Genomic DNA, 23,309 nt, shown 5'->3' with positions numbered 1-23,309 from the left:
ACCATTTTCATGTATGTAACGTGGTCTTGATCCCAGTAGTGGTTAAGGAGGTTAAACAGGAATGGATGAGGGCCTGAGCCTTTCTCATGCTGTCCTCAGGCTAAGGCAAATAGATGGAAATCTGTAGTTCAGCCAGCCCACTTTTCTGTCTCTTGTCCACAAAGTGGATCAATATGGCTTTCTAACTAGATTGTAATAACTTAACTGTTTTTTTTTTTTTTAGACGGAGTCTCGCTCTGTCACCCATGCTGGAGTGCAGTGGCACGATCTCGGCTCACTGCAACCTCTGCCTCCCGGGTTCAGGCGATTCTCCTGCCTTAGCCTTCTGAGTAGCTGATACTACAGGCGTGTGCCACCACACCCAGCTAATTTTTTGTATTTTTTTTTAGTATTAATGGAGTTTCACCATGTAAGCCAGGATGGTCTCAATCTCCTGACCTTGTGATCCACCCGCCTTGGCCTCCCAAATTGCTTGGATTGCAGGTGTGAGCCACTGCGCCTGGCCTTTTTTTTTTTTTTTTTGAAACAGAGTCTTGCTCTTGTCACCCAGCCTGGAGTGCAATGGCGCGATCTCTGCTCACTGCAACATCTGCCTTCTGGGTTCAAGTGATTCTCCTGTCTCAGCCTCCCGAGTAGCTGGGATTACAGGTGCCTGTTACCACACTTAGCTAATTTTTTGTATTTTCAGTAGAGACGGGGTTTCACCATGTTGGCCAGGCTGGTCTCAAACTCCTGACCTCAGGTGATCCACCTGCCTCGGCTTCCCAAAGTGCTGGGATTACAGACGTGAGCCACCGCACCTGGCTGTAATAATGTTTTTTTGAAGTTTACTAGGCATCATCTTGTTCATGATCTTTTGGATCCTTACAACAAGCTAGGGGGAAAAAAGGTTGGGCAAGATGCCGAATTGAGACTTCAGGAGGCCCAGAGTCTTGTTCCAGATCTCATCATGGAGAATAAGTGGTAAATCTGTCACAATCGTGTAATCCAGGTTTCTTGTTTTAGTTTGACACTGTTAAACTTTTTGTCTCCCACCTGGTGCCTGTCATAGTGCCTGCACTTGGGTGCTGCCAAAATAGTGTCATGTGGGTGGCAGAGCACATAGTGGGCAGGTGCTATAGGAAGAGCCCTGAATTAGAGAGGAAGAGGAAGAGTACAGCAGACCAGGTAGCATCTGTGTGGAGATGGATGTTGGCTTCATGGAAACAGGGAGTGTTACTCTGGTTTTAGGGAGGCAAAGGTAGACTTACTCTGCTTTGCACTGTTAGACTAGACCTAGAGTACTGAGATGAGTTTTGGGCCCCACATTCCAAAGGCAGTGTGTTTCATACTGCCCCTTTAGTGGGTTGGAAATCTATTTAATGAGTCTTAACCTACTTATTAAAAGAATGAAACAGAATGGAATGGAATAGAAAATATCAAGCCAGGTGTGGTGGCTCATGCCTGTAATCCCAGCACTTTGGGAGGCCAAAGCAGGTGGATCACAAGGTCAAGAGATCGAGACCACCCTGGCCAACAAGGTGAAACCCTGTCTCTACTAAAAATACAAAAATTAGCTGAGCATGGTGGCATGCGCCTGTAGTCTCAGCTACTTGGGAGGCTGAGGCAGGAGAATTGCTTGAACCCAGGAGGCGGAGGTTGCAGTGAGCCAAGATCGCGCCCAGCCTGGCGATGGAGCAAGGCTCCGTCTCAAAAAAAAAAAACAATAGAGAAAATATCAGAGTACATTGTAACTGATGAGAAAAAGTATTGCATTGTTTCTTGGTGTGTAACAGAAGGTGACTGACCACTCTCAGAGACACTGGAGAACGGACTCAGGCAGTACAGAGGCACTTTTTTTTTTTTTTTTTTTAGTTAGAGTCTCACTCTGTTGCCCAGGCTGCAGTGCAGTGGTGTGATTTCAGCTCACTGCAACCTCCACCTCCCGGGTTCAAGGAATTCTCCTGCCTCAGCCTCCTGAGTAGCTGGGACTACAGGTGCCCCCCACCACGCCAGGCTAATTTTTTTGTTTTTAGTAGAAACGGGGTTTCATCATGTTACCCAGGCTGGTCTTGAGCTCCTGGGTTCAAGCGATCCACCCGCCTTGGGCTCCCAAAGTGCTGCGATTACAAGCATGAGCCACCGCGCCCGGCACAAAGGCACATACTTTAAGAGATTTGTAGGTTCCATACATAAGAGAACTTATGTAGATCTGGGGTGATCAGCACTCTCCACCCTTAATAGTCTCCAGTGGCTCCATGGTGCCCTTACTGTAATATCTGAGCTCTTCATCCTGGATCTGCCAGGCTTTTTTTATTCTGACCTCTGGCTCTGTCTGCATCACCCGCCCTGTTCCTTTCTAGCCACACCAGGCAGTTTATAGTTCTCACCATCTGCCATGCAGTCTTTATGTATGCTCACACTCTGTCCCCTCTACCTGAGATTGCCTCTCCCTCGCCATATACTTTCAAACTCCTAGTTATCCATTAAAGCGCAGTTTAAGGGTTGTTTTTCTCTGGGCCATTTCCCCAAATGCCCCTCCCCGTCCTGGACTTCTCATCCCTGGAATGACTGTTGGCCCTTGGTATAGTGGTTAATTGTGGCATCTGGAATCAGTCCAGGACTCACATTCAAGCTGCATCATGTACTCACCATATGCCTTAAACAAAATACTTAACCTCTCTGTTCCTCACCAGCAAAAAGGTAGTACCTACCTTTAGAGTTGTTGTGGAAAATATGAGTTGATCCGTGTGAAGGGCTTAGAACTCTGGCTGGGGCTGACTAACATTGGCTGTTGTAAATAGTTGATACTCTTAGTTCTCGTATCGTAATTATCACACCTGTTACACCGCTGCTGTTGGTTTACAGATCTGTCTTCTAGGCTGTGAGGTTTTTGAAGGGAAAGGACTATGTATGCCATATTCATCTTTGTATCCACAGAACCAAGCACAGGATCAGGTATATATATATTAAAAAATATATAATATATAATACATATTACATATAGTATGTGATATTATATATTACATATTGTATGTTATATTAATATATAATCTGATAAGTTGCCATTATATATACGCATACATATGTATTATAGATAATATAATATTTATATAATGTAATATTAATATTGTGTGTGTGTGCGTGTATATATAATGGCAACTTATCAGACAGTGCTGAATGAATGTATGAGTAAATGGGCTTCTGTAAAGTCTTTTGGCCAGGATTTTGAAGATACATTTAAAGTTCAAAACTGATGGCAATAGGTAACATAGGGTACTCCTTAGTTTACAGAATTTGTTTACATTATTATCCTGCTTAATCCTCACTAAACCCAGTTTCACATCTAAGTCCATTTTACCGTCAAGAAAACCCAAGCTTAATGAGGAAGCTGAGGTTTAGGGAGACTATGTAAACATACTTAAAAAAACAAAAACCAGTGACCACAGCTCACTGCAGCCTTGAACTCGCAGGCTCAAGTCATCTTCCCACCTCAGACTCCTGGGTAACGAACCTGAACATTTCTTTTCTTAAGACAGTCAGTTTCTGAGTGTTAGGAAATTACATAATTATTTGATGAAGCTGTTCACAAAGCTGTGGTAATTTTTTTCCGTAGCCAAAATTATTTGTTTTTGTTTTGTTCGAAAATCCCTTTTATCATATTCATTAACTATTGACGAATCAATAGAATCTATTAAAAATAACAAAAATGGCCTGGCACAGTGGCTCGTGCCTGTAAACTCAGCAGTCTGGCAGGCCAGAGCAGGAGGATTGCTTGACACCAGGAGTTTGAGACCAGTCTGGGTAAATAGTGAGACTTTGTTTCTACAAAAAAAATAAAAAACTAGCTGAGCGTGTCCCAGCCATTCAGGAGGCTGAGGTGGGAGAACCACTTGAACCTGGGAGATGAAGTCTGCAGTGAGCTGTGATCACGCTCCTGCACTCTAGCCTGGGTGGTACATGGAGACCCTGTCTCAAAAAGAAAAAAAAAAAAAGATAGCAAAAATGTCACTATTCTTATAGCCTTGGTTGTATAGAATTTTTATTAGCGATACACAGCAGGAATTGTGTAGGAAGTTGGAGGTGCAGGGAGTACTTGATTTGTGGAAGTTTTGGTGGAAGGGAGGACTTGAGCACTACCTTGAGATTTAGAGGGAGTGCGTCTCACTTCTAGAGTTGATAGGAGTTCACCTGGACAAAAGGTGCTGAAAGCAAGTTTTACAGATGGAGGAAGGTAATGGCGCTAAGAGGTTTTAAGCATTTGGTCTCCAGACGGTAAGGAACTCCAGGGGTTATCTGGTCAAAGGAAGGAGAAGGGAGTTGTGGTGAAGAACATGAACCCTGGAGCCTTAGATGCAAACACCAGCTGTGTGACCTCAGGCAAGTTACCTGACCTCTCTGTACAACTATAAGATGGGGAGGTTAATAGTACTGTTACTGTTATGAGGAATAAATGACATTGTAGCATGTAAAATGCTCTACTCAGTGCCTGGCCGTTTAACGAGTGCCCAAATATTGATTCAGAGTTTCCCAGTCTGTGTGTCATTCCCAACCGAATGAATGATAGCTGTGCTACTCTCCTCAGACCTTGAGTCTTACAAATATCATTATTTTCTCAGTATGCTATAATATGAACAAGTTGGGAAGGAGCTAGTATCTGGTAGTGTAGTGGTCACACCGCGGGGCCTCAGGGAATACGAGGCTGTGCTCTGTGTCACCTCTTCCTTCCCCCACCGGCTCCACTTTTTTTTTTTTTTTTTTTGAGACGGAGTCTGGCTCTGTCGTCCAGGCTGGAGTGCAGTGGTGTGCTCTCGGCTCATTGCAAGCTCCACCTCCCAGGTTCCTGCCATTCTCCTGCCTCAGCCTCCTGAGTATCTGGGATTACAGGTGCCTGCCACCATGCCCAGCTAATTTTTTGTATTTTTGGTAGGGACGGGGTTTCACCATATTAGCCAGGATAGTCTCGATCTCCTGACTTTGTGATCCGCCCACCTTGGCTTCCCAGAGTGCTGGGATTACAGGCGTGAGCCGCTGCGCCCGGCCTGCTCCACTTTTTGTATTTGGGTTGTGCTTAAAATTTCTTAATGTTTAAAAATTCTTTTTTATTATTACCAAAGCAATATATGTAGATTTCAGAAAATTAAAAATACAGATAAGCAAGAATAAGAAAATACAAAACATTATATTACCACTATTAGCATCTTACTTTTTTGGAGATGGAGTCTCTGTCACCCAGGCTGGAGTGCAGTGGTATGATCTCGGCTCACCGCAACCTCCGCCTCCCGGGTTCCAGCGATTCTCGTGCCTCAGCCGCCCGAGTAGCTGGGACTACAGGTGTGTGCCACCAGGCCTGACTAATTTTTGTATTTTTAGTAGAAATGGAGTTTTACCATGTTGGCCAGGCTGGTCTTGAACTCCTGACCTCAAGTGAGTGAGTTCCACCCACCTCAGCCTCCCAAAGTGCTAGGATTACAGGCGTGAAGCACCTCATCTGGTCCACTATTAACATTTTAATATTTATTCTTTCAGGTCTTTTTTATGTGTACACACACACACACACACGCACAGTGTTACGCTGATCTCGAAGTTTTCTTCAAACTAACGTAAGATCATTCTCTACTATTCTTTTGTAACCTCCTTTTTTCAGTTAACGATCTTCACCTTTTTGTGTTGGTACATTTCTGCTTAAATTTATTTAGAGGAGATGAAGTATCACACTGCTTCAGAAAAAAAGTTTTAAATCTCATTCAGTCTATCCCCATGTTTGGACACTCTGGGAACTTTGGTTTTGGCCAGGCGAGGTGGCTTACACCTGTAATCCCAGCGTTTTGGGAGGCCAAGGCAGGTGGATCACTTGAGGCCAGGAGTTCAAGACCAGCCTGGCCAACATGGCGAAGCCCCAGCTCTACGAAAAATACAAAAATTAGCCACGTATGGTGGTGCATGCCTTTAATCCCAGCTACTTCGGGAGGCTGAGGCATGGGAATCGCTTGAATTCTGGAGGCAGAGGTTGAAGTGAGCCAGGATCGCACCATTGTACTCCAGCCTGGTGGCTCAAAAAAAAAAAAAGGAGAAAATGTAGGCTTTTATTTTTATCAGTTATACATGCGCACAGTATATAGCCGACAAGACTTGAACAAGAAACACTGGTTTCCTGCTGTCCTGCCCCAATGTCTTATTCCCCAAGAACAATTACTTTTCAACTCTAGCTGGTTCTTGAGTATTTAACTCTGTATTACCAAGTAATATGTTTATGTTCTTTGTGATTGTTCTCAGTTTTAGGCTTTATCTATTTTATTTTCACCATCAGCGATGAGACTTCAGTTGTCTTTCGCCTTCCCATCCTTGCCCGTGCATGCACGTCCCCTGTCCTCCCGCTACAATTCTGTCCATTTTGTTTAAATCTCCCTTTGACCTTTACCTTACTATGATTACGTAAGTTCTTTACATTGCTGTGCCATACAGTACCATGTTTTTGTTTTTCTTTCTTTTTTTTGAGACAGGGTCTTGCTCTGTCACCCAGGCTGGAGTACAGTAGTGCAGTCTTGGCTCACTGCAGCCTCGACCTCCCAGGCTCAAGTGATCCTCCTACCTCAGCCTCTCGACTAGCTGGGATTACAGGTGCGTGCCACCACGCCTGGCTAATTTTTGTATATTTTTGTAGAGAGGAGGTTTTGCCACATCGCCCACACTGGTCTTGAACTCCCGGACTCAAGCAATCCACCCACCTTAGCCTCCCAAAGTGCTGGGATTACAGGCATGAGCCACTGCGTCTGGCCTTTTTTTTTTTTTTTTCTTATACATCTTTTTATTTTCTTCGGAGTTAACAATTGAATAGGCACTTTTATTTTCCTAATTTTTGGTTTTTTATCATTAATTTAGTTCCAGATTCTCTGCCAGTTGTCTAAATCTCCTCTAGCAGAAACGTTCAGTATGTTGAAACACATGGGCATTCTATCAACTTCGTCTTCTCAAGGAAGTATTTCCTGAATCCTGATCTGCTTTAATCTAGATTTGTTTCTCTCTAGGTCTGCTGTGCGGATGTCATCTGAGAAGCTCCATCATCCTGGGGATTCATTTTCTCTTGTTGGGGTCCCGTTTTTCTCCTATCTTGGCATATTTCTTTATCCTGGTGGCTGCATCCTCTGGTAGCTTTCTGGAAAAAGGAGGATTAAGTCGTTCATCTTTCGAGAACCTTGTATGTGTAAGAATGGTTTTATTCTGCTGTCTCACAGCTGATGGGATTTTGGCTGAGTGTTGGCTTCTGGGTCAGAAAGAGCACTCCCCAGAATGTTGCAGTCGCTGCTTTCATTGCCTTCTGGCTTCCGTGTGACTGCCGATACTCGGATTCTTGACCTTTGACGTAGAAACTGTTTCTTCTTCCTCTAAGTAGGACTTCTCTTTTTCCTCAGTCTTACGCATTTCACTGTGATGCACTTTTATTCTGTGTGTAGGGTGATCAGCCCCTGCAGTCACAGAACTCATGTCCTTCAGTTTGGGGAAATTATCTTGAATCATAATGGTAGTGATTTCCTCCCCTACATTTTCTGTGTTCTATCTTTCTTAAACTGTTATTTAATGTGGGACCTCTTGAACTGGTCTCCTGATTTTCCTTCGCTTTTCTCTCCCAGTTTCCATAGTTTCGTCTTTTGGCTCTACTTTGTGGGCACTTTGGTCAACTTCACCTTCCACCCTTTCCTTTGAGATTTTTGTTTTGTTATATTTTAATTTTGAACAGCTTTTTATTTTTACTTATTTATTTTTGCTTTTGAGACGGAGTCTCACTCTGTCAGCCAGGCTGGAGTGCAAGGGCGAGAGCCTGGCTCACTGCAAGCTCCATCTCCCGGGTTCACGCGATTCTCCGGCCTCAGCCTCCCTAGTAGCTGGGATTACAGGCACCTACCACCGCGCCCGGCTAATTTTTGTGTTTTTAGTAGAGATGGGGTTTTGCCATGTTGGCCCGGCTAGTTGCAAACTCCTGACTTCAGGTGATCCGCCCGCCTCAGCCTCCCAAGGTGCTGGGATTACAGGCATGAGCCACTGTGCCCGACCTCATATTTTTATTTTTTAACTTTTTAGGTTTGGGGATACATGTGCAGTTTTGTTATAGACATAAACTCATGTCACGGGGATTTGTTGCACACATTGCAACTAAGCCCAGTACCCAGTAGTTATTTTTTCTGCTCCTCTCCCTCCTCTCACTCTCCCCGCTTAGGTAGGCCCCAGGGTCTGTTGTTCCCTTCTTTGTGTTCATGACATTAATGACATTAATTTTAACTGCTGCTTCCTTCCTCCCCATTACAGCACATCAGGACTGTGTGACTCCCGGGCCTCTTCCCCGCACTTAAGATTCCCCCAACAGGGCACAGTTTCTGGTCTTCTCTCTATCGTGGGTTCTGTCCTCTGATCTCTTCCATTCATTTCTTTTTGGTGGGTGGCTTCAAAACCAAACTCACCTTTCTTGATTGGGTCTAGTCAGAGTAGAAAAAGATAATACCTCCTCTCCTTTTGAATGTTATACCGTGATTAGTGTAGTCTTTGATCCTATTGACTTTTTGGATAATCTTGCCAGGTTGAACAGAGGCGAAAATAATGCTGTGATCTTTTCCATGCTGCTTCTAAGCTCACTGTCCCCCATACTGCATTTATGCCCATGGTTTTTGGACCCAAATACAGGAATTTGCATGTGTTCCTCTTAAACACTGCATTGTTCAGAGGTCTATGATGGAAATAGGGGTATTTATGTTAGTCATGAAACCTCAGTGGGATGCTTTCCTATTTCATGGAGGAGAGAAATAAGAAAAAGGGGCAGGAGTTTTAAGAAAGAGAGAGGGTTACTTGGAAAGGAGGCTTGAAGACTCCTGAAGCGTTGCATGGTGAGGGCAATGTGTGAGTGAGTGTATCAACCGGAGGACAGAGGGCATTGTTGAGGAAGGGATTGAAATCTGGGGAGAGAGGGAAGTTACTAAGTGAGGTAAGTCTTGTAGGATGTAAAGGAAGGGGGTCAGGGATACCAGAGGGTGAGGGTAGAAAGGAGAAGGGGAACGCTACAGGGCCGATGTGCTTTCACTGTACTGGGCTCTGTTCAAATGTTACTTAATCCAGGCAGCAGCCTGTGAGTTTGACAATATTTGCTCCATCTTTCAGATCAAGAAGCTGTGGCTTATGGAGGTAAAGAAACTTCGATAAGGTCACATAGCAGAGAGTGACAGAGCAGATTTAAACCAAATCTCTACTGTCCAGGTTCCCCAGATGGCCCAACATGGGCAAGAGGCAAGTTAGATTACGATTAAAGGTTGGCGACAACAAGTCTGTGAAACAGATAAACCAAGTTAGCTCTTGTGTCCACAGAGTATTTAAAAGAAAAAGCCCAGGCAGATGCAGTGGCTCATGTCTGTAATCCCAGCACTTTGGGAGGCTGAGGCCGGCGGATCACCTGAGGTCAGGAGTTCGAGACCAGCCTGGCCAACATGGTGAAACCCCATCTCTACTGAAAATACAAAAAATAAAAAATAAATAAAAAGATAAAATTAGCTGAGCGTGGTGATGGGTGCCTGTAATCCCAGCTACTCGGGAGGCTGAGGCAGGAGAATCACTTGAACCTGGGAGGCAGAGGTTGCAGTGAGCTGAGGTCGTGCCACTGCACTCTGGCCTGGGTGACAAGAGTGAAACTCTGTCTCAAAAAAGGAAAAGAAAAAGCCCAGCTAACTCGAGCCTCTGTTCTAAGCCAATTCTTTATATTCTGGCACTTCGCAACCAGTTGAAAAACTTGACGGTGGCTGCTTTCTTCTGAAATTATTTAGTGGGAAGGAGACTTACTGTGTAATTACTCTCTTGGATTACTAAATGGTTATTCTCTTGGAATATAGGTTGCAATGCAAATAAGATGATAAAATTGCGTATACGTGTGTACTTGCATACATACATCCTACAAAGCACAGTGAGTTCCTGTTCTAAGTTTATCTTTGATTGATATATATGGACTCTTCTCCCTGAAACCAAAAATAAATAAATCACTGGTCTTGAGAATTTTAAATAAAAGAAAGAGTTACTTGAAACAGCTCTGATTTTCTTGCATCTCTTATCTTTAGGCCTTTGCCCAGTTTGATGCTGAGGGTGATGGGACAGTTGATGCGGAGAACATGCTGGAGGCCCTCAAGAATTCCAGTGGCGCTAATCTGCAGGGGGAGCTGAGCCACATCATCAGACAGCTACAGGCCTGCTCTCTGGTTCCAGGTGAGGCTTCCATCTCAGTGCTGTCTCAGAACCAAAGTGAACTTTGCCCTACTATTGATTGAAATTAGGCAAAACTGTGGCGACATGCAGTAAACTCCCCCAACAGTGTTCAGTAGGCACGTGATCTGAATTAGCATTTCCTATAGTCATCTCCTTCATCCCCCGCTACGGTGGTGGCTAAGCAGTTCTACCGTTTTATGACAGGAACCCTTGTCAAGTGGCCGCCTTCCTTATTGGTTCTCTGTGTTTCGCTACAGAAGCCCTCCTTGACCTTTGCTGTTCATTCTCTTAGCATCTTGCTTTCTTTTTGCAACATATTACCGTTGTAATTGATCAATTCATTATTCAGTTGTTAGTAAAGTGTTTGTCTTCACTCCTATACTATAGTTCCATGAGGGCAGGGACCTGCTGTGTTATTTCTGCTGTGTCCTCACATTCGGGGCATTTCTTTTTTGGCATGTGGTAAGCGCTTAGTGGCTTTTTTTTTAGAAAGCTATTACAGCAGTCTCTCCTTACCCATGCGGAAGATGTTCCAGCACCCCCAGTGGGTACCTGAAACCAAGGATAGTGCCCAACCTTGTATATACTATATATTTTTCTGATACGTATATACTTATGATAAATTCTGATGTATAAATTAGGCATAATAAGAAAAGGTCAGGCCGGGTGCAGTGGCTCACGCCTGTAATCCCAGCACTTCGGGAGGCCGAGGCGGGTGGATCACAAGGTCAGATTGAGACCAGTCTGGCTAACACAGTGAAACCCCGTCTCTACTGAAAATACAAAAAAAATTAGCTGCGCGTGGTGCAGGCGCCTGTAGTCCCAGCTACTCGGGAGGCTGAGGCAGGAGAATGGCGGGAACCCGGGAGGCGGAGCTTGCAGTGAACCGAGATCGCGCCACTGCTCTCCAGCCTGTATAACAATATACTCAAATAAAAATTATGTGAATGTGGCCCCCCTCTCTCTCTCTCTGTCTCACAGTATCTGAACCATACTTACCTATTTTGGGGTCTTTATTGACCACAGGTAACTGAAATTGTGGATAAGGGAGGACTACTATATACAGAAATTTAAGTGAGAATAAAAATAGCTTAAAATTAAGGAATGCCGGCGGAGCACAGTGGCTCATGCCTGTAATCCCAGCACTTTGGGAGGCCGAGGTGGGCAGAGTTCCCAACCTGAGGTTGGGAGTTCAAAACCAGCCTGACCAACATGGAGAAACTCCTTCTCTACTAAAAATACAAAAATCAGCCGGGTGTGTTGGCGCATGCCTGTAATCCCAGCTCTTCGGGAGGCTGAGGCAGGAGAATCACCTGAACCCCGGGAGGTGGCGATTGCAGTGAGCTGAGATCGTGCCATTGCACTCCAGCCTGGGCAACAAGAGCGAAACTCCCTCTGGGAAAAAAAAAAAGAAAAGACATGGCCTGTGTTTTTGTATGGTTTTTTTGGGGGGAGCTCAGACTTACATAAAGACAGAATCATGATAAAATTAATATTTGTTTTTTCCAGTGAGAAGACAATTGTGTTTGAAAGAGAAAGAAACTTTGTACATTTTTGTTTTAGTCTTGGTTTACTTCACCTTAGCACTTTTCCTGCTCTGTGCACTTGGTGTCATAATACTTATGGGTCACTAGGGCAGCAATGGAGGCAAAATAGATTTGATAGACACATAAATGTAAATCTGATTGCTCTTGGCCCCTCTGGCTTACTTACTGCTGAGTGATGTATTGAGCTAGGGAGGGATAGTTTCCATATGTTAATGAAGAATGTATATTTCCAGCCAGACGTGGTGGCTCATGCCTGTAATCTCAGCACTTTGGGAAGCCGAAGTGTAAGGATTGCTTGAGGCCAGGAGTTGAGACCAGCCAGGGCAACATAGTGAGACCCCATCTCTTAAGAAAAAAATTAGCAGGTCATGGTGGTGTGCAACATTGGTCTCAGCTACTCGGGATGCTGAGGCAGGAGGATTGCTTGAGACCAGGAGGTTGAGGCAGCAGTGAGCCGTGATCATGCCAGTGTACTCCAACCCTGGTGATAGAGCGAGACCCTGTCTCAAAAAAAAAAAAACCAAACAAACAAACATGTATTTCCATTCTCCTTCAGGTTGTCTTTAATTATTTAATTTTTATAAAAATTAAATAAAATAATTATTTATTTAACTTTTTCCCTAGTCTCATGGCAATTAAAATTATTATTATTTTTCTTTTGAGACAGTCTTGCTCTGTCACCCAGGCTGTAGTGCAACGGGATCTCCATTCGCTGCAGCCTCCACTTCCTGGGTTCAAGTGATTCTTGTGCCTCAGCCTCCCGAGTAGCTGGGAGCACAGGCGTCTGCCACCATGTCCAATTTTTATGTTTTTAGTAGAGATGGGGTTTTACCATACTGGCCAGAGGCTGGTCTTGAACTCCTGACCTCAAGTGATCCACCCGTCTTGGCCTCCCAAAGTGTTGGAATTACAGGCATGAGCCGCTGCACCCGGCCTGAATTATCTTTAGCTAGCTTTTATCTTAGTGTTTACATACTACTCCACTTTTGAATTACCAGCATGTGGATAGCGTCAGGAGCTTTATTTGGACACCTCAGACAGTTGTGGGGAGGAAAGCAAAGGGATTGAGACCAGGGAATCCACCAACAGATAATTCATAGTGCACTGCTGTGCTGGGGGATGAGACTGAGAAAACGTCAGGGTCTAGATCTCAAGGTGCTTACATAACAGGATCATGACTTAGGGCTTCCTACTCAAAACTTTTCATCGGCACCCAGTTCATCAGTCTTGGAATGAACCTTTGTAAGCTGAAGTTGCTTTGGTGGTCGGATTTTTTAGTTGCTAACTTTCACCTACACTAAAACTAGTTCCTTTTGTATTTCATGGTGTTGGTGCTTAAGCGTTTAAAAAAAGAAAATAGTGGCCGGGCGCGGTGGCTCAAGCCTGTAATCCCAGCACTTTGGGAGGCCGAGACGGGCGGATCACGAGGTCAGGAGATCGAGACCATCCTGGCTAACACGGTGAAACCCCGTCTCTACTACAAAATACAAAAAAACTAGCCGGGCGAGGTGGTGGGCACCTGTAATCCCAGCCACTCGGGGCTGAGGCAGGAGAAGGGCGTGAACCCGTGAGGCGGAGCTTGCAGTGAGCTGAGATCTGGCCACTGCACTCCAGCCTGGGCGACAGAGCGAGACTCCGTCTCCAAAAAAAAAAAAAAAAAAAGAAAATAGTACCTTTTCCAAATTCATTAGGCTTGGAATTCATTTACTGAAGGCTAAATTAATTTACCAAACGTTTCAGCATATGAAAATACTTTTTCCATTATATGAACAAGTTTTTGTTTTTTGTTTTTTGTTTTTTTTCTGGAGACGGAGTCTCGCTCTGTCGCCCAGGCTGGAGTGCAGTGGCCGGATCTCGGCTCACTGCAAGCTCCGTCTCCCGGGTTCACGCCATTCTCCTGCCTCAGCCTCCCGAGTAGCTGGGACTACAGGCGCCTGCCACCTCGCCCGGCTAGTTTTTTGTATTTTTTAGTAGAGACGGGGTTTCACTGTGTTAGCCAGGATGGTCTCGATCTCCTGACCTCGTGATCCGCCCGTCTCGGCCTCCCAAAGTGCTGGGATTACAGGCTTGAGCCACCGCGCCCGGCCTGTTTTGTTTTTAATATAGATACAGCGTTTTGCCGTGTTGCCCGGTCTGGTCTTGAACCCCTGAGCTCAGGCAATCCACCTGCCTTGGCCTCCTGAAATGTTGGGATTACAGGTGTGAGCCACTGCACCAAATCTGTTTTTTCACATAGGATTTGAGCAGATCAGTGCAGCATCAGCACTGTCCTAAATATGAAGCTCAGGTATTACTGTGGAGTCAGCTAAGAAGAAGACTGAGCCACTCCTGGCTTCTTTCTTCCTCAGCTTGCAGACGGCCTGTCATGGAACTTTGCCTTGTGATTGTGTGAGCGAATTCTCCTTAATAAACTCCCTTTTATATATACGTATACCCTATTGTTTCTGTCCCTCTGGAGAACCCTGACTCATACAGATTTTGATACCAGAAGGGGTTCTAGAGGAACTTTATATATATACATATATATATATATTTTTTGTTTGTTTGTTTGTTTGTTTGTTTTTCTGAGACAGAGTCTTGCTCTGTCACCCGTGCTGGGGTGCAATGGTGCAATCTTGGCTCACTGCAACCTCTGCCTCCCGGGTTCAAGCAATTCTCCTGCCTCAGCCTGCCGAGTAGCCACCGCACCCAGATAATTTTTGTATTTTTAGTGGAGACGGGGTTTCACCATGTTAGCCAGGCTGCTCTTGGAACTCCTGACCTCGTGATCTCCCCTCCTTGGCCTCCCAAAGTGCTGGCGTTACAGGCATGAGCTACTGCGCCTGGCATTTGAGGAACAGAATTTTAAGGATGGATTCCTTTAGTTGGTTTTGTAGTTTTGGGAGTTGACTGTTTAATCTTACTAGACCCAAAAATGCTAAGGAGTCTACTTCTAATAGTATGGAGAACACTGATAGTCCTTGGCGTGAACTGTTAAGAGAGTTGTGCAAAGTAAATGCACTTGATATTCCCGATTCACCTCTCTTGAGAATCGAGGAGTTGAGTGACTCCATACGTGATACCTTTGGCCATATGTGGAGAACCAAGGACTGTAATGAAGTTGGTTGGTGCTCCTAAGTTTGCTGGACAGATTGATGAAAGAGGAGGATGAGCTCAGGGATTCTGTCTTCAGAAATGCACACTTAGCCTCACGTCTTCCGAGATTGCCCTGGGTGAGAGTCTTACCTCCTTTAGACAAAGGGCTGAAATTGTGGAAGATCAGACACAAGCTCCTTTCACGTGAGTGGCTGACCTCCAATGAAAGGTGCACGCTCAGCCTCAGCGGTGTCACTGTTAAAATGAGAGCATTGATTGGGAAAGAATGGGACCCAGTGCATAATTGGAATAGGCATAATTAGCATCTGGCAGAGTCCCCACATTGGCTCCCTGACCAGTAGGCTGAGAGCTGTTACAGTGGGAAAGGCCAAATGAAAGCCATCAGAGCTGGCTGTACCTAGAAAAATAGTAAATAGAAACAATACCGCACTCCTGGAGGGACTGCAGAGATTGGTGCCACCATCAAGAACTTGAAAGATGCAGGGGTGGTGGTTCCCACCATGTTCCCATTGAACTGTCTTGTTTGGCCTGTGCAGAAGACGGATGAATATTGGAGGATGTCAGTGGATCATCGTAAGCTTACCCAAGTGGTGACTGCGATTGTAGCTGCTGTGCCAGATGTGGTTTCGTTGCTTGAGCAAATTGACATATCTCCTGGGACCTGGTGTGCAGCCATTGACTTGGCAAATGCCCTTTTCTCCATTCCTGTCCGTAAGGCCCACCAGAAGCAATGTGCCTTCAGCTGGCAAGGCCAGCAGTATACCCTCACTGTCCTACTTCGGGTATATCAACTCTCCAGCTCTGTGTCGTAATATTGTTTGCGGAGATCTCGATCACTTTCCCTTCCACAAGATATCACACTAGTACATTACATTGATGACGTTATGCAGATTGGACTCAGTGAGTGAGAAGTAGCAAACACACTGGACTTACTGGTGAGACATTTGTGTGCCAGGGGGTGGGAAATAAATCTGAAATACATTCAGGGACCTTCTACCTCAGTGAAATGTTTAGGGATCCAGTGGTGTGGGGCTGTCAGGATACTCTTTCTAAGATAAAGGATAAGTTGCTGTGTTTGGCCCCTCCTACAACCAAGAAAGAGGCACAACACCTAGTGGATCACCTGGGATTTGGAGGCAATGCATTCCTCATTTGGGTGTGTGACTCTGGCCCATTTATCCCGTGACCCGAAAGGCTGTCAGTTTTGAGAGGGGTCCAGGACAGGACAAGGTTCTGCAACAGGTCCAGGCTGCAGTGCAAGCTGTTCTGCCACTTGCGTCATATGACTCAGCAGATCCAGTGGTGCTTGAGGTGTCAGTGGCAGACAGAGATGCTGTTTGGAGCCTCTGGCAGACCCCATAGGTGAATCACAGCAGAGGCCTTTAGGATTTTGGAGCAAGGCCCTACCATCTTCTGCAGATAACTACTCTTCTTTTGAGAGACAGCTCTGGGCCTTCGTAGAAACTGAACGTTTGACTATGGGTCAGCAATTTACCGTGTGACCTGAACTGCCTGTCATGAACTGGGTGCTTTCTCACCCATCCAGCCTAAGTTGGGTGTGCACAGCAGCATTCCATCATCAGATGGAAGTGGTATATATGTGATTGGGCTTGAGCAGGTCCTGAAGGCACAGGTAAATTACATGAGGAAGTGACTCAAATGCCCATGGTTCCCACTGCTGTCACCCTGCTTTCTCTCTCCCAGCCTGTACTGATGGCCTCATGGGGGGCTCCCTATTATCAGTTGGCATCTTGGTGTGTCACCTGAGCCTCATTTTCGTCAGTTGTTAAAAAGGATACCTGTACCATCTGTGCCTCCCCCTCACCTTATTGTGAGGACGGAATGATATGTATGTGGAAGCTTATTGGTTGTAAAATGCCGTTGGAAACTGTGGTAATGGTGGTGGTTGTATTGTCATAATCATTGTCTTAGTATCTTAGTATAAAAGCAGTTACGCTTTTACTCTTAATGCACTGAACTTTATTTCTACCCTGTATTCTATATGCAAGACTTCCTTAAAAACGTCTATTAGTGTTTAAGTGCTTATACGTTTTTGAAGTCTGGTTTGAAACAAATAATCATTATTCTAAGTCTTCTAAAGTTATTTTCAACTAAAATTAATTCTTTTTTTTTTTTGAGACGGAGTTTCACTCTTGTTGCCCGGGCTGGAGTGCAATGGCGTGATCTGGGCTCACTGCAACCTCTAAAACTCCTGGAGGTTCAAGTGATTCTCTGTCTCAGCCTCCCCAAAGTAGCTGGGATTACAGGTACTTACATACCATGCCTGGCTAATTTTTGCTATTTTAGTAGAGATACAGGGTTTCACCTGTGTTGGCCAGGCTGGTGTGGCAGACTCTTGGCCTCAGGTAATCTGCCTGTAGCCTTGGCCTCCCAAGTGCTGGGATTGACAGGCCCTGCACCTGGCTGGTCAATTCTTTTTGGGACGTTGAGTCTCGCTCTGTAACCAGGCTGGGGTGCAGTGGCGGATCTCAGCTCACCCAGCTCAGCCTCCCGAGTTCACGCCCATTCTCCGGCCTCAGCCTGCAGTAGCTGGGACTACAGAAACCCGCTCCCCTCGCCCGGCTATTTTTAGCCTTTCTTAGTAGAGGCAGAGGTTTCACCATATTGTAGCCAGGATTAGTGCCGTCCTGGCTTCTGTGATCCTTGCCCATCTGGCCTCCCAAAGACAGGATTACAGGCTTGAGCCACATGCAGCCAATTCTTTTTGAGACAGAGTCTCACTCTGCCACCCAGGCTGAGTGCAGTGGCCAGATCTCAGCTCCTGCAAGCTCTGCCTCACGGGTTCATAGCCATTCCTGCCTGCCTCCAGCCTCACAGTGGTTGAATTTACAGGCTCCACTTCACCTGGCCTTGCGCCAGCCATTTTTATTTTTAGTAAGGGACGGGGTTTCGTGTTAGCCAGGATGGTCACCATTTGACCTAAATGTGTCTCGTCTGGAAATTGCTCCCCTAAAGTGCTGGGATTACAGGCTTGAGCCTGGCGCCTGGCCCAACCCGGCCAATTCTTAAGTTCAGAATGCTACTGGTTCATTTCTTTAAAACTTAGATTTTTAAACAATTAAAACTGAAAATATCAGTGAAGATTGTTAATGACTGCTTTTAATTTAGCCAGTTCAGATAGGCCACCAGGCAGGGGATGTGGAAACTACTGTGGCTTCCCCAAAACACCAAAAATGGATGTTGTCTGTTTAGGTTTCATAGACATATTTTCGGAGTCGAAGGAAGGCCTTGATGCTCACTCGTCAATGATACTGCGGTTCCTGCACCGCAACCGGCTCTCCAGCGCGGTGATGCCCTACCCGATGCTGGAGCACTGCAAGAACATGTGCACCATGCGGTCTTCCGTGCTCAAGGAGTCTCTGGATCAGCTGGTACAAAAGGAGAAGGGTATGTGTGTGGGGGGGTTTCTCCTGAAAATACTGTTACCATTTCTTCTGTTGTATTGGTAAAATGAGCCAAATCTTTTCCCTGCCTTTATTTCTGAAAATGTAAAGTCATGAGCTTGTAACATGAGAGTGTGATCTTTCTCCTCATTCCCTTGCTTCCTTCCTAACACAGCTGGTTTCTCATATTCAATTCTCTGCTCAGATGTGACTTCAGGGATGCCTTTCCTCTCTACCTAATTAACACCTCCCCCACCCCCCACCTTGTGGTCAGGATCACCTTGGCAGGTTTAATGGTCGAAAACGTGCTTATTGTTATCTGAAGTTGTAGCATTATTGATTCACTTGTGTGTTGTCTGTCTTGTCTGCTTCCTCATTGCTGCTGTGTGCCTGTTGCATGGTAGGTATTCAATGAGTATTTGCTGGATAAATGAGGGAAGCCACCGCACACGCACTCGGAGATAGCAACAGAAGTTCACGATGTGTATAGATAAGTCTGTGGAACATAACAGAGCCCAGACATAGACCCGACATACATGTGAGAATAGAGTACCAGATAAAGTCAGCGTCATACATCAGGATGGAAAGGTGAACTGCCAGCAGATGGAGTTAGGGCACCTAGTTAGCCATTTGAAGAAGAAATAAAACTAGATTTTTTTTTTTTTTTTGGAGACTTGAGTTTCGCTCTTGTTGCCCAGGCTGAAGTGCAATGGCATGATCTCTGCAGCCTCTGCCTCCTGGGTTCAAGCAATTCACCTACCTCAGCCTCCTGAGCAGCTGGGATTACAGGCATGTGCCACCACGCCCAGCTAATTTTTATATTTTTAGTAGAAACAGAGTTTCACCGTGTTGGTCAGACTGGTCTCAAACTCCTGACCTCAGATGATCCACCCACCTCAGCTTCCCAAAGTGCTGGGATTACAGGTGTGAGCCATCACCTGGCTGAAACTAGATTCTTAATACATTCCATTCACTAAAATAAATTTCAGATGATCAAAAAGTTCAACTAAAAATAAAATGCTAAAAATATTGGAAGAAAATAGTTCCACTTTGTAAAGTACGGAACAGCCTTTCTAACTAGGCATGAAATCCAGAATCTGTGAAAGAAAAGATTAATAAATTGGTCTGTATGAAAATTTAACCTTCCTCACAGCAAAAAAAAATATCATAAGCAGAGTCAAAAACAAATGACATTCTAGGTAACAAAAATACATTTTGTAGCATATTAAAGATACAATTGACTGACTAAATTTTTTAGTAACTCTACCCTTGGGCAATTATTTAACTCTGTGTTCCTTAGTTTCTTTATTTACTTTTTTGTGACAGTCTCACTCTGTCTCCCAGGCTGATGTGCAGTGGTGTGATCTCGGCTCACCGCAACCTCTGCCTCCCAGGTTTAAGCAATTCTTGTGCTTCAGCCTCCTGAGTAACTGGGATTACAGGCACGTGCCACCATGCCTGGCTAATTTTTGTATTTTTAGTAGAGATCGGGTTTCACCATGTTGGCCAGGCTGGTCTCGAACTCCTTACCTCAAGTGATCTGCCTGCCTTGACCTCCTAAAGTGCTGGGATTACGGGCGTAAGCCACTGAGGCCGGCCAGTTTCTTTATTTTTAAAATGAATTAATACATAAAGAATGTATAAAAAGCACATGGCTAGGCACAGTGGCTGATGCCTATAATCCCGGTACTTTGGGAGGCCGAAGCGGGAAGATCACTTGAAGCCAGGAGTTTGACACCAGCCTGGTCAACACAGGGATGACCCCATCTCTCCAAAAATTTTTTAAAATTAGCCAGGGATGGTGGTGCATGCCTGTAGTCCCAGCTACTTGGGGTAAGGCAGGAGGATCACTTGAGCCTAGGAGATCCAGGCTGCAGTGAGCTGTGATCACACCACTGCACTCCAGCCTGAACAACAGAATAAGACCCTCTCAAAAAAATCTCAACAAAAAAAAGTGCATGGGTTATAGTAAACACTCAAGTAAATGTTAGCTATTAAATGTATGTTTATATATACATTTGATCATGTATATAAAATATATGAATTAACCCGGAAGAACATGGAAGAGGGCAGGACCAGACTGTACTCAGAAACAAGCAGCTTAAAAAGTGTCACTCATCATTTAAAAAGTGTAAATTCAAACCGTAATTTACCATTTTCTTCTCGGCATGGTTTTGCAAATCTATCAGTGATTAAAGAATTGCACTAATGGGAGACGACGGGGTAATCCTTGGCCAGTGGATTCTTTGGAAGGTGGCATATGATTTTCACGTCCGGTAATATGCCAACGATGTAACAGTTTGAGGGAGGCACATTTGACACATGTGCGTGAAAATCCACTCATGACACTGATGAACTGCAGAAGGATTTGGAAGGAGATTTTAAGGAAGGTTTGTGTTTCTAGGGCCAAAGTACCAAGTGTATTTCTCTTAGGTATTTTAAATAACTCTTTTTTTCTCCTTTGTGAAAGAGATGTCATGTAGTCAACTCTGGTTTCCCCTATAGAAAGCCCTGGAGATCTAACTAGAAGCCCAGAGATGGATAAACTCAAGTCAGTAGCAAAGTGCTATGCTTATATAGAAACGTCCTCCAACTCTGCAGACATTGACAAGATGACAAATGGAGAGACCTCATCCTACTGGCAGTCGGATGGCAGTGCCTGTTCACACTGGATTCGGTGGGTGGGATATAATGTTTTCTTCTTAACTGTCTACTCTTTATATTTTAAGTGGCTGTCTATGAAGGTGCTTTAAGAATCAAGTAAAATGACTCATGTAAAATCATGTAACCTGGCTTGTATATTCATAAATAATTTCCCTGATATTTGAAAGGAGGAAATAACATTTGATTAATTTTAGATTAGTACTGATTTCATATGTTTTTTGCTAGTTTCTCAGGAAAATTAATACCACAAAGAGCAAGTACTTACATGTGATTGTATTTTGAAATATCCTTTCTCTACTCTTTTTTTGTTTTGTTTTGAACAGGATCTTTTTTTGTCACCCAGGCTGGAGTGCAGTGGTGTAGTCATAGCTCAGACTCCTGGGTTCAAGCAGTCTTCCTGCCTCAGTCTCAGTAGCTGGGATTTAGACATGCACCACCATGCCTGGCTAATTTCTTTACACTTTTTTGTAGAAATGGGACCTCACTACATTGCCCAGGCTTGTCTCAAACTCCTGGCCTTAATCCTCCTACCTTGGCCTCCCAAAGTGTTGAGATTATAGGCGTGAGCCACTGCACCTGGTCCCTTTCTATACTTTTTTTATTTTTTTATTTTTTTATTTTTTGAGATGAAGCCTTGCTCTGATACACAGGCTGGAGTGCAGTGGCATGATCTCTGCTCACTACAGCCTCCATCTCCCAGGCTCAAGCAGTTCTCCTGCCTCAGCCTCCCGAGTAGCTGGGATTACAGGTGCCTTCTGCCACACCCTGCTAATTTTTGTATTTTTAGTAGAGACAGGGTTTCACCATGTTGGCCAGGCTGGTCTCGAACTCCTGACTTCCCAAAGTGCTGGGATTACAGGCGTGAGCCACCGTGCCTGGTCTCTTTCTATACATTTTTGAAATTCACTGTATGTGACTGAGTTGGTCACTTTAGAAGAAGAAATGGTATGGTCAGGAATCCTGGAGTGGAGCTGATGATAATAAACAGTGGTGTTTCTGGAAGCTCTGAAGCTGCTATTGAAATTTTCACCTGTCCCCTCAGAAAACAGGCTAATTCCAATTGGTAGAACTAAGTGCCAGAAATAATTGTATTGTTTTCTCTTAGAGGGCACATTTGACCTTTAGACATCTAATTTATAGATGAGAGAATATACTCAGTTTTTTGTATGCGATTTACAATTTGCTTTTTTGCCAGGTAAAGGGAGTTTGTTAGAATGTTCATATTGTTCTTTCTTGCTGTACAGATAGCTTAAAAGGAATCGTAAGATTAATCTTGAACTGAAAGATCTTTTAGAGATGTGGGAAAGTCAAGGTCAGAAGGACTTTGAAACTCATAGCCAGCATTTCAAGTTGGTGGCTGTTAGGAAAACCAGTCTTTGGGTATATCAAATGTAAGCTGTTTGAGATGGGGCTTCTGGATCCTGTCAGTTCTTGACTCCTATAAACATTCGTAGTTTCTGCTTTTTGTGTTTTCCAGTTTAAAAATGAAGCCAGATGTTGTGCTTAGGCACTTGTCCATTGCAGTGGCTGCCACTGACCAGAGCTACATGCCACAGCAGGTGACAGTAGCTGTGGGGAGGAATGCCAGCGATCTTCAGGAAGTCCGAGACGTGCACATCCCCAGCAATGTCACTGGCTATGTGACGCTGCTGGAAAATGCCAACGTCAGTCAGCTCTGTAAGTCCAACAGAACTCAGGGGATAGGGAGAGGCAAGGAAGTACTATTTTTTAGCAGAAGGCCCTTTGAGGTAGAGAGGCTGTTAGTTTTTGAGATTTGGTTTGCTTCTTAGGACTTACACAAAAGTGGTCATTATTTCATTCATTAAGTGTTGTAGAAATTGTAGAAAAGCCTTGGGGCATGCTGACACGCCTGTAATCCCAGCACTTTGGGAGGCCAAGGCAGGTGGATCACTTGAGATCAGGAGTTTGAAACCAGCCTGGCCAACATGGTGAAACCCCGTCTCTACTAAAAATACAAAAATTATCCAGGCATGGTGCTGCACCGCCTGATTACATGGTGCTGCACACCTGTAATCCCAGCCACTTGGGGGACTGAGGCAGAAGAATCGCTTGAACCCAGGAGGCTACGGCTGCAGTGAGCGGAGATCACGCCACTGCACATGAGCCTGGATGACAGAGCAAAACTCCATCTCAAAAAAAAGAAAGAAAGAAATTATATAAGAACAGTGGAACCATTTTTTTCATTAAAAAAATATATTTTTATATATCATATATATTTGTATTTATATATTAAAAAATATATATATATATTTAGACAGGATCTTTTTTTGTCACCCAGGCTGGAGTGCAGTGGTGCAGTCATAGCTCACTGTAACCTCAGACTCCTGGGTTCAAGCAGTCTTCCTGCCTCAGTCTCAGTAGC

At 44.6% G+C, this 23,309-nt stretch overlaps 1 protein-coding gene and 1 non-coding gene across 6 annotated transcripts in view; one reads left to right on the top strand and one right to left on the bottom strand.

The window, feature by feature from the left end:
- The window catches only part of ZZEF1 (zinc finger ZZ-type and EF-hand domain containing 1), a 142,742-nt gene that overhangs the window by 7,554 nt on the left and 111,879 nt on the right, over positions 1-23,309 (top strand). For all 5 annotated transcript variants that reach the window (XM_017950275.2, XM_009189385.3, XM_009189386.3 and 2 more), the window contains exons 2-5: positions 10,071-10,215; positions 18,072-18,266; positions 20,768-20,939; positions 22,404-22,603. In XM_017950275.2, the coding sequence (XP_017805764.2) occupies positions 10,071-10,215; positions 18,072-18,266; positions 20,768-20,939; positions 22,404-22,603 (712 nt within the window). The remainder of the gene's footprint in view (positions 1-10,070; positions 10,216-18,071; positions 18,267-20,767; positions 20,940-22,403; positions 22,604-23,309) is intronic.
- On the bottom strand, positions 20,528-20,630 carry LOC116271168. The gene has a single exon (XR_004179603.1). It is a non-coding gene; the product is annotated as a small nucleolar RNA U13 (small nucleolar RNA).

Source organism: Papio anubis, chromosome 17 (genome assembly GCF_008728515.1).
Source record: "Papio anubis isolate 15944 chromosome 17, Panubis1.0, whole genome shotgun sequence".
Lineage (NCBI taxonomy): Eukaryota > Metazoa > Chordata > Mammalia > Primates > Cercopithecidae > Papio > Papio anubis.
The sequence above is the reverse complement of the archived record's forward strand: the minus strand, read 5'-3'. Positions and strand labels throughout refer to the sequence as shown.